This window comes from Zea mays, chromosome 7 (genome assembly GCF_902167145.1).
Source record: "Zea mays cultivar B73 chromosome 7, Zm-B73-REFERENCE-NAM-5.0, whole genome shotgun sequence".
Classification (NCBI taxonomy): Eukaryota; Viridiplantae; Streptophyta; class Magnoliopsida; order Poales; family Poaceae; genus Zea; species Zea mays.
Window position 1 is genome coordinate 46,309,738 of NC_050102.1, and position 11,544 is coordinate 46,321,281.

General features: G+C 53.2%; 1 protein-coding gene across 2 annotated transcripts; it reads right to left on the reverse strand.

Annotated features, from left to right (window-relative positions):
- Positions 1-8,555: 8,555 nt before the first annotated feature.
- Positions 8,556-11,242, reverse strand: LOC103629103 (uncharacterized). 2 transcript variants are annotated; one of them, XM_023300613.1, is made up of 2 exons: positions 10,595-11,242; positions 8,556-8,788 (listed from the first exon to the last, which is right to left on the reverse strand). In XM_023300613.1, the coding sequence occupies exons 1-2, from the start codon at positions 10,998-11,000 to the stop codon at positions 8,727-8,729; spliced, it is 468 nt and encodes a 155-aa protein (XP_023156381.1). In that variant the 5' UTR covers positions 11,001-11,242; the 3' UTR covers positions 8,556-8,726. The 2 variants fall into 2 exon arrangements, with proteins under 2 accessions (XP_023156381.1, XP_008648525.1); XM_008650303.2 differs by lacking the exon at positions 8,556-8,788 and adding an exon at positions 10,281-10,510.
- Between the last annotated feature and the right edge of the window lie 302 nt (positions 11,243-11,544).

An 11,544-nucleotide genomic window follows, 5' to 3' on the forward strand; every position in this document is an offset into this window, starting at 1 on the left:
AAGCACGTCAGGGTCGGCTCCGAGCTCGACCCCAAATAGGAAGCAGTGCTTGTCGACTTCCTCCGCGCAAACACTGAAATTTTTGCGTGGAGTCCCTCGAACATGCCAGGCATACCGAGGGATGTCGCCGAGCACTCGCTGGATATCCGAGCCGGTGCCCGACCCGTGAAGCAGCACCTGCGCTGTTTTGATGAAGAGAAGCGCAGGGCCATAGGCGAGGAGGTCCACAAGCTGATGGCTGCAGGGTTCATCAAAGAGTATTCCATCCCGAATGGCTAGCTAACCCTGTGCTTGTAAAGAAAAAGGGTGGGAAATGGAGGATGTGCATAGACTACACTGGTTTAAATAAAGCATGTCCAAAGGTTGCCTACCCTCTACCTCGCATCGATCAAATTATGGACTCCACTGCTGGGTGCGAAACCCTGTCTTTCCTTGATGCCTATTCAGGCTATCACCAAATCAAGATGAAAGAGTCCGACCAGCTCGCGACCTCTTTCATCACACCCTTTGGCATGTATTGTTACACTACTATGCCATTTGGCTTGAGGAATGCAGGTGCAACCTACCAAAGGTGCATGAACCACGTGTTCGGAGAGCACATCGGCAGAACGGTCGATGCTTACGTCGATGACATCGTTGTCAAGACAAGAAAAGCCTCTGACCTCCACTCCGACCTCGAAGTGACTTTCGGGTGCCTGCGTGCAAAAGTCGTAAAACTCAATCCCGAGAAGTGTGTCTTCGGAGTCCCCCGAGGCATGCTCCTAGGGTTCATCGTCTCCGAGCGAGGCATCGAGGCCAACCCGGAGAAAATCGCGGCCATCACCAACATGGGACCCATCAAAGATTTAAAAGGAGTACAAAGGGTCATGGGATGCCTTGCGGCTCTGAGCCGCTTCATCTCGCGCCTTGGCGAGAAAGGATTACCCTTGTACCGCCTCTTAAGGAAGGCCGAGCGCTTCACTTGGACCCTCGAGGCCGAGGAAGCCCTCGGAAACATAAAGGCACTCCTTACTAACGCGCCCATCTTGGTGCCCCCCGCTGCGGGAGAAGCCCTCTTGATCTACGTAGCCGCAACCACTCAGGTGGTCAGCGCCGCGATCATAGTAGAGAGACGGGAGGAAGGGCATGCACTGCTCGTCTAGAGGCCGGTCTACTTCATCAGTGAGGTGCTATCCGAGACCAAGATCCGCTACCCACAAATCTAGAAGCTACTGTACGCAGTAATTCTGACACGGTGAAAGTTGCGACACTACTTCGAGTCTCATCCGGTGACTGTGGTGTCATCCTTCCCCCAGGGAGAGATCATCCAGTGCCGAGAGGCCTCGGGTAGGATAGCAAAATGGGCAGTGGAGCTCATGGGCGAAACACTTTCATTCGCCCCTCGGAAGGCCATAAAATCTCAAGTCTTGGCAGACTTCCTGGCTGAATGGGTCGACACCCAATTGCCGACAGCTCCAATCCAGCCCGAACTTTGGACCATGTACTTCGATGGGTCGCTGATGAAAACAGGAGCAGGTGCTGGCTTGCTCTTCATCTCACCCCTCGGGAAACATGCGCGCTACGTGCTGCGCCTCCATTTTCCGGCGTCAAACAACGTGGCCGAGTACGAGGATTTGGTTAACGGGTTGCGCATCGCCGTCGAGCTAGGGGTTCGGCGCCTCGACGCTCGAGGCGACTCACAGCTTGTCATTGACCAAGTCATGAAAAACTCCCACTGCCGTGATCAAAAAATGGAGGCCTATTGCGACGAAGTTCGGCGCTTGGAAGATAAGTTCCACAGGCTGGAACTCAACCATGTTGCTCGGCAGTACAACGAGACTGCGGATGAGCTGGCTAAAATAGCCTCGAGGCGAACGACGGTTCCCCCGGACGTCTTCTCCAGGGACATATATCAACCATCCGTGAAACTCGACGACGCACCCGAACCCGATGAGACCTCGGCCCAGCCCGAGGTACCCTCGGCCGCCAAGGGTGAGGCCTTGCGCATCGAGGGAGAGCGAATGGGGTTGCGCCAAACCAAAATCGGCAGACCCCGTACCTACAATATCTCCTCCGAGGAGAGCTGCCCCTCGACAAGGCCGAAGCTCGGCGACTGGCTCGGCGCGCCACGTCGTTCGTTTTACTGGGTGATGAAAAAGAGTTGTACCACCGCGGCCCCTCAGGCATTCTCCAACGATGCATATCCGTCGACCAAGGATAAGAGTTGTTACAAGAGATACACTCGGGGCTTGCGGTCACCATGCAGCACCTCGGACCCTCGTCAGAAATGCTTTCCGACAAGGTTTCTACTGGCCAACTGCGGTGGCCGATGCCACTAGGATTGTACGCTCCTACCGAGGGTGTCAATTCTACGCGAGACAGACGCACCTGCCCGCTCAGACCCTGCAAAGAATACCCATCACTTGGTTGTTTGTCGTATGGGGTCTGGACCTCATCGGTCCCTTGCAGAAGGCACCCGGGGGCTTCAATCACCTGCTGGTCGCCATCGACAAATTCTCCAAGTGGATCGAGGTCCGACCCTTAACCAGCATCGGGTCCGAGTAGGTGGTGGCGTTCTTTACAAATATCATCCATCTCTTTGGGGTCCCAAACTCCATCATCACCGACAATGGCACGCAGTTCACTGGGAAGAAGTTCCTGGACTTCTGCGAAGACCACCACATCCGTGTGGACTAGGCCGCCGTAGCTCACCCAATGACAAATGGGCAGGTGGAGCGCGCCAATGGTATGATTTTGCAGGGACTAAAACCGAGGATCTACAACGACCTCAACAAGTTCGGCAAGCGGTGGATAAAAGAACTACCCTCGGTGGTTTGGAGTCTGAGGACGACGCCGAGCCGGGCCACGGGTTTCTCGTCGTTCTTTCTAGTCTATGGGGCCGAGGCCATCCTACCCACGGACTTAGAATACGGTTCCCCGAGGACAAAGGCTTACAACGACCAAAGCAACCAGACCAACCAAGAAGATTCGTTGGACCAGCTGGAAGAGGCTCGGGACGTGGCCTTACTACACTCGGCGCGGTATCAGCAGTCTCTGCGACGCTACCACGCCCGAAGGGTTCGGCCCCGAGGCTTCCAAGTGGGAGACTTGGTACTTCAGCTGTGACAAGACGCCCGAGGGCGCCACAAGCTTACTCCTCCCTGGGAAGGGCCCTTCATCATCGCCAAGATTTTGAAGCCTGGGACATACAAGCTGGCCAACGATCAAGGCGAGGTCTACAGCAACGCTTGGAACATCCAACAGCTACGTCGCTTTTACCCTTAAAATGTTTCAAGTCGTTCATGTATCTCGCTTTTCTTTACATGCGTAAATAAAGTCTAACCATCAAGGAAGAATCAGCCTTGCCTCGGCAAAGCCCGACCTTCCCTCGGGGGCTAGAAGGGGGGAACCCCCTCTGCGTCAAAATTTTCCTCGGAAAAGTCTTTTACTAAAACGTCTTTCGTGCTTTTCGACTGCATCGATAATAGAATCCTAAACACGAGCGAGAGAGACCTTGAACGGCAAGGCCGACCGAGCCGAGGGGTTCCTACGCCTCCGGGATACGGATACCTCACTCATCACCTTCCGCGAAAAGTAACTCACGCTCGGATAAGCGATTCTGCTACCGAACAAGTCCTAACGCTCGAAAACCTTTCTACCAAAACGACTTTCGTGCTGTTCGACTATATCGATAACGGAATCCTAAAAACAACGAGAGAACACGTAAGCGGCAAGGCCGACCGAGCCGAGGGACTCCTACGCCTTCGGGATACGGATACCTCACTCATCACTTTCCGCGAAAAGTAACTCACGCTCAGACAAGGGATTTTGCTACCAAACAAGTCTTAACGCTCGAAACGAGAGGAAAGAAAACACAGCTTTATAATTCGACAATTAAAATGTTTAGGCCTCAGCGGCCATAAAAAACATGGGCATACTTAGAACAAACTGTTCTTGCAGGCTCAGACATCGGCAGGGGGAGGAGCGGCACCCACGGCGTCGTTTCCACCCTCGGCAGAATCTGGCACGGCCTCAGACGGCGACACAGGCGGAAGGACCTCCACCTCAAAGGAGGAAGCCAGCGCCGCTCTTGGGCCCTCGACAGCCGCGTCAAGCCTCTAGACCTCAGCTAAGGCAGCCTCCTCTTCGTCGGGTAAGCAGTACCCCTCGCTGACCCGCTCCAGATCCACGTCGTAGTGGGAAGCGAGCACGGCGAAGGCCCGCCTAACGCCGTGGTGCAGCACCTCGTGGAGTCTGTTGCGCACATGGCCGCCCATGGCCCACAGATGACTCTAGGGGGAGCTACCCGAGGGGACGCCGTTGAGGCTGAAGGCTAAGCAAAAAGCCGAGATGGTCTCGGACATGGCCACACGGTCGGCCTCCTTCTGCTCAGTCGCCTCGGCAAGCGCTTTGCAGTTCTTGATGGACTTGTTAAGAGCCGTCTCGAACCCTGCAGATAGCAGGACAACCTTCTTCAGATGCAAGGAGAAGAATGGAGACAAAAACAAAGTCACAGAGCGGCCAAAACATATCTTCGGTCCAGGCACGCTGCTGTGAGGCCATGGCTCGGGCAGACCCGACGACCACAGCCAGGCCCTCCGCAAGGGCCCTGGCCCGAACGGTCGCCTCGTGTCTAGAAAAGGAGAAGCCCCCTCTGCGTCAAAATTTTCCTCGGAAAAGTTTTCCGCCAAAACGACTTTCGTGCCTTTCGACTGCGTCGATAGCGGAATCTTAATGACGAGCGAGAGAGACCTTGAGCGGCAAGGCCGAGGGACTCCTACGCCTCCAGGATACGGATACCTCACTCGTCACCTTCCGCGAAAGGTAGCTCACACTCGGATAAGTGAGTCTGGTACCAACGAACAAGTCCTAATGCTCGAAACAAGAGGAAAGAAACACGGCTTTATACCCAAAATGTTCAGGCCTCAGCAGCCACAAAGAACAAACACGCGTACTTGGGGTAACGATGGTACCTAGACTTAGACGTCGCCAGCGCCCTCGGCGGTTGTCCCGACCTACGGGAGATGTCTAGTACTTAAAGCTATTACATCTTGCTCTCAAGAGGGTACCATTACAAACGGGACTCCGGGTCCATTCCTGCAGGAATGAACAACCTCCACACCAGAAGGCCTGCGGGATAACAAACTCCGGGTGGCTCGTCGGCGACCACTCCACCAGCAGTGCGACAACGACCTCCACCTCGGGCGGCTAGACAGCAGCAGCGATGGCCTCAGGGCAAACGCTACTACTGAAAAGCCCTCGTTCACATCCCCTCACGGGGGACGAGAACCAGCCATTAAAGCCAAAGAGCCGGAGGTCCAGAGCGCAGGTGGCACTAACGGTCTCGTCGGCAGAGGCAACCGCTTCGGCAAGGGGAAGCCTCCCCAGCGGCGGCCACCACTTCAGCACCGGCGACAGCAGCCACCTGCGCACGGCACGACCGTCGCCCGGGTGGAGGACGGATAGCTACACCCTGACCAGGCAGCAGCAGTTCGCCTTCCCCCGCATGGCCGGAGGATGTCTCCTTCGCAGGGATGGAGGATGCCCTTCTCCCCCAAATGTTGGAGGAAGAAGCGGGTCACCGGCCCACGCGAGAGCAGGCCCCGACTCAACGTGCCCTCCTCCCCAGCCCGGATGATGAACATCCTTGAAGCTAAGGGCGGGGCAGAGGCCGCAGCCCGACTTGCTTCTCCCCACCACAAGGCTAGTGATCATCCCTACGGGTGACCATTGGTGAGGGACTGCAGCCGGGCTGCGTGATGAAAATCCTTGAAGCCGAGCGGTGACTGAAGAGTGCCAACCCCCATGGGGTCACGCTCCTCAAACAGCAGCAAAAAGAAAGCAACGCAGGTGCACCTCAACTGGGGGCTCGGAAGGTGGAAGGGCACGATGAATGCGAAGAGTGCGAAGGCATGGCTACTACCCGGGGGATTGACCCCTTTTTAAAGGCAGATCTCCTCACTCGCACCCCCAAGCGTCACGGGCAAAGTCTCCACCGACGCACTCCAGGTTCTCACCCCCCCCCCCCCGACACGGAGGCTGGGTCCAACATGCATGCGAGCTGACCCGAAACGGAAGAAGCCAAATTGCCGCACACGAAGCATGTAACCGCCCCGCAGTTATAAGCATTCCCCCATCCTCGCCGAAACTAGTGGTCGAAACGGCAGACCGCCACGCAGGAAGCATGCAACCGCACCACGGTTGTGCACCCTTTCGGCTTCGTCGCATCCGGCGGTCCAGCATGGAGGCCCGGGCCCGCATGTCATGTAACCAGCGCGCCGGTTACTACGTGCAAGGAAACCGCACTGCCACTCACGCCAATGTCGCGTCTACTCGACTGTAGAACCAGTGCCGCGACTTAAGGCAGCCCTGCGCGTGACCCAACAGTGTCAATTGAGTGCAACGATCACGGGTCAGTCAGTCGCGGGGATAGGCACGACGACTGATATGATCGGAGGCGGGCCGGCAGTAATTGCAGCAACAGACGGGCGGAAGCAGCGGTCCAATCACCTACAGGCTCGCACCCTCTCCTGAAACGGTAGGGGAGCCCTCTCCCACGGAGTAAAGACGACGCACCCGTGCTCTGTTCCTCGAACGGCTCGCGCACGCGCAACAGACGTCCTGCGAATCGCCCGTCCCGTCGCATTAACTCCTTAGCAGGGCAAGCGACACCTCCGGTAGGCGAAGCGGGCGTCGTTTCACCTACGTCATAATGACTGCGTCAGAAAAGGTGCGCCACATTATTTAAATTCATGTCCTTTTTCTTTCCCTCTCTCTCTCTTGCCACAGAGACCGGGAAAGGGGATATTTCGAAAAAGGAACCTTCCCAGCGAAGGAAACGGGCCCCGAGCCCTCCTACTGATCAGGGGTTCGAAGGTTGTGCCCTCCGGGGTTTGGCAACCGCCCCAGAGCACTCGGGCTCCGTGCCCTTTACTGATCAGGGGTTCGAAGGTTGGCCCCTCGGAAGGGTTCGACAGCCGCCCCAGAGCACGCAGAGTCAGGGATGACCCTGGGTACGTCCGTTACATGGCCGAGGCTCGGGCTATGCTCCCGAGGTACCCTAGGACATTTCCGAGACCAGCGGGAACGATTTGTAACGGAATCCCACCAGAGGGAGGCATCGAGCCCTCAGACCCTATCGAATGGGTCCGGGCCCGGCAAATCACCTGCAGGTACTTTTGGAGCGCGCCTCTGGGCCACTAGCGGACCCTTATTGAACGGGGCTCGGGCGTCCACTCGGATAACCCGCTAGCAACTCACTGGAGACACCATGTTCAGTGCCCTCCGAGGGTAACATGGCGCTTTCCCCCCTTCCTCCTTGTGGAAAGGCGACGAAGGGGCGTACAATAAAAGTCGAGACGGTCCTTGATCGTCCTCTCGCTCCGTGCAGAGGCTCGGGGGCCGCTCTCGCACCAGGCTACGGCCGAACTGTTGACCACGTCAACAAACCAGCGTGAAAACTCGGAGCCTGACCGTGCACCCGGGCTACGGCCAGGCCGCATGAGGGAGCAACAAGGCCGACCGAGGCATCACAAAAAAGAATTAAGACCTCAGAGGAGTCAAACCACTCCTCCGAGGCCTCGGGGGCTACACCCGACGGGTGCACTCGCGCGCACCCATCGGAACAAAACATGACCGAGAAGGGTTGGTCCCCTCGCAAAAGTCCGGCAGAACCTCCAAGCGAGTGCCCGCACTCCCTTCGAGGCTCGGGAGCTACTGTCGGGTACCATAATTAGGGGTACCCCCAATGCTCCTTAATCCGGCTAGGAAACATCTTCAGAACCAACCATGCACGGCTGTTAAAGCACGGTTCAAGTCAAGGCCACGTCTACCAAGGGACGCGACCTCATCCGAGCCCAGCCTCGGGCGGGAACAGTAGTCCCGGACGGATTCACGCCTCACCTGAGGGTCCCCTCAGTCGGCAGACGCACCCCCGTCTCACCCGAGGCTAAGCTCGGGCAAACTTTGTCGTACAGCGACCTTGGCCAAATCGCCTTACCAGCCGACCGTATCGCATGCGCATTCAATGCGGGGATCGCCTGACACCTTATCCTGACACGCGTGCCTCAGTTGGCAAGGTCGAAGTGACCGCAGTCACTTCGCCCCTTTACTGACCAATCTAACAGGAAAACAGCACTGTTCGCCCCGCTCCGGCTACTGTGCCAACCACCAGGACAAAACTGAGTCACGATCTCCCACGAGTTCGGCCTCGGGCGCAACAGGGAGCTCCGCCTCGCTCGACCTCAGGCCTCGGCCTCAGCCTCGGCCTCCGGAGAAGGTCTCCGCCTCGCCCGACCTCAGGCCTCGGCCTCAGCCTCGGCCTCGGGAGAAGGTCTCCGCCTCACCCGACCCCAAGCCTCGGCCTCAGTTTCGGCCTCGGGAGGAGTCACGTCCTCGCCCGACCTCGGCCTCGGACCGATTACGCTACAGGGGATACATCATTACCCCACTCCTAGCTAGCTGCCTCAGGCTATGAAGGAACAAGACCGGTGTCCCATCTAAGGTTACTTCGACAACAGGTAATGATGGTTCCCCGCGTGCGCCCATGACGTCGGCTGCTCTCAAACCCCCTACGGAAGCAAGCAAACGTCAGCAGGATCCATGCACCGGGGCTTGCCTAGAATAAACACTACGTTAGTGTTTGTTAGCCGACGATCACTTGACGACCATCCTTTTGTTTTGGCACTTGTTTAGATTTTCCATCTCTAGGGTTGTCCATCAGCATCATCATGCGGAGTAGCCCATGCTTAACAGCATCTTGTGGTCGACTCAGCTCTGGTCCTCCGCCTTACGTGATTAATTAACGTACCTAAATGAAATACATAATGTGCATGTATGAACATAAGAAGGAATAGCAGGACTAAATAATGCTTCATGAAAGCGAACTAAACACTTAGTGACGATGCATCACATCTACTATGAGCGCACACTAGATAACTATGACTTTACAGTAATCATAATCATCGAGATAATCGGACTTAACTCAAACAGCAAGCAACAATAATTAAACACAGATCTTAAGTTTTAGAGCATAACATTGATAGATCATACATTTAGACTTGCTATCCTAGGATACTCAAACTTGGAATATGAGTTATTTAAATAACCGTATTGGGTTTCCATAAAAATTACCTATGCAAACAGATTACTACTGCTATACAATACATACAATTAGATAACCGACCAAAATTTGAAACACATTATTACTACCCCACATGAAGATGAATTATGTTGCACTAATAAATATTTATCTAAGGTATTTAACCGGTCATTAACAAAGAATATCATACTACTAAAGCATAGCATGGATTACTATAACCACTATATTCAACCAGTCTTCAATAATAAAAAATTAACTAATTCTATCAAGCCAAACAAGAATGACGCCAAACAATCAATTTACCACATGTAGATTTTTCTGGACAGCAGCACAACAGTCAACGGTTTTGCTCATAACTCACAAAATATTCATCCAAAAGTGGTGAACAAGGACTTTCTAGAAAGCTTAGGAAGTCCTCTACAACTTTGATATTATCATCTCAAAGTGATTCAATACTTAGCTAGGCCAAACAGTATTAAAACGACAATGTTATCCAGATAGGGGTAGATTTCGACTACTCACTTTAAAAATCCATAACTAGAGATTTAGACATCCAAAACATGTGATTCTAGACTTTTTAGAAAGCTAATAAAATTGTCTACAACTCATTTATAATCATCTTAGGTTAATTCAATACATATAAAAGTCAGTTAATACAAACAGACTTCTCTTTCCAGATTTGGACAGATTCAGACTCTATAGTTCAAACAGATGTAACTTGGTCTCTAGACCACTAAAAAGGGTGATCTAAGACTTTTTAGAAAGATTAGAAACAGTACTAAAATTCTTCTATAATTACTAAGAGCTGATTCTCAGTTTAATTTAGTCAAACAAGGCAAATTTCGAAATCAGTACAGAATTTGGACAGGATCTGAAACTGGACTTGGTAAAATCATAACTCCTAAACTACTAGACCTATTGTCATGAAATTTAACACAACCAATATAAATAAGTTATCTACAACTTTTCTATAGTATATTTCTACAGAAAATGCACTTTAGTTTGTCAAACAAATAGCACGGCAGAAACTGTACATGCAGTATAAAACTGTGAGCATGCAATTTTAGCTCCTAATTAGGCTCTATAGTATCATGTTCTTGATACTTAGAAATGCTTCATCATTTTATAATTCATTAGACCAACAATCGATTTACTAACTACATTCAAATTATTTGGAGCACTATAATTATAAACACACATGTAACACGCATATGTACTCGCTTGTATTTCAAATTAACAAGTGCCACCGACGGATTCTACTAATTCATCTTTCGCGTACTCCGTTCAACCACACATATACACAACATCGACAAATCGAATGGATAGAAAATCACATTAAACAACCTGGCAGAATAAAATTCGGGTCGCGCGTGTGCTGTCCACGGGCTTGGGATTTTTGTCAAGCTCGCGATGCGCGACATCGACAGAGGGCTGCGATTTACAAACATATTTAAATGCACATTTTATTGATTTGATATTTAACGAATCGAGGGGTGCAGGACAGAGAGGGCTCACCAAGGGTATTGTGACGTCGCGGGTTGGGGCTGCACAGATCGAGGTGGAGCTCGCTGCGGTATTTCATCGAGCACTTGGCGAGCGTCGCGGACATATGTCTGCCCCAGCGTGCTGCTGCTCGAACTGAGATAGAGAGAGACGAGTAGAGGTGGCTAAGGAGTTGGGCGAGCTCCATGGTCGGACCTAGGCGGACCGGTGAAGCAAGGACGCAGGTGCTGCGGCAGCCAGCACCATGGCAGGGTCGACGATGACTTGCCACCAGACGGACAGAGAGGAGGGAACAGAGGCGACCGTACTTGGGCAGGGGCGAGCTCAGCGACGACGTGGAGAACTGGACAGGGGCACGGCAGGCAGCGCCCACGACGAGCGCCACAGCTGACGGCCAGAGAAATACAGGAGGCGCCATGGGAGGAGCTGGAGGCGGCCATGGGAAACATCAAGGGGACAGTGTCCTAGCTTCTGGCGTAGGGGCTGATGCCCAGGTGCCGAGATACAGGAGAGGCGCCATGGGAGGAGCTGGAGGCGGCCATGGGAAACATCAAGGGGACAGTGTCCTAGCTTCTGGCGTAGGGGCTGATGCCCAGGTGCCGAGATGGAGAGGGCAGGTGGGTTTTGACGGCCATAGCTGGTGATAAGGATTTGACCACAAGGAGATAGGAATGGAGTAAGAAGAGGCTAGAAGCCTGGTGGTCGACGTAAGGGAAAATGAAATTTACTTCTTCATTTTCTAAACAAATACGTACAGGTAAACATAGTTTCAGGATTTAGAGTTTAAAAGATGTAGAAACTGTTCGAACGAAGACAAGATCGATGACAATATTTGGACAGTGTTCGACTTGGTGAATATTCTTAGTGTCAGATAACTACTACCCGTTATCTATATTCGAAAATTTGGATCTGGGCGAGGAACACAGGGACCAAACCAAACGATATCAACTTCAATATATTAA

Excerpts from the sequence above, each read along its gene's own strand:
- LOC103629103 (XM_023300613.1), bottom strand. The coding sequence starts at position 11,000 with ATGGCGCCTCCTGTATTTCTCTGGCCGTCAGCTGTGGCGCTCGTCGTG. Across the intron at positions 8,789-10,594 it reads GCGACGTCACAATACCCTTG|GTACGTTAATTAATCACGTA; the intron begins GTGAGCCCTCTC and ends TATTTCATTTAG.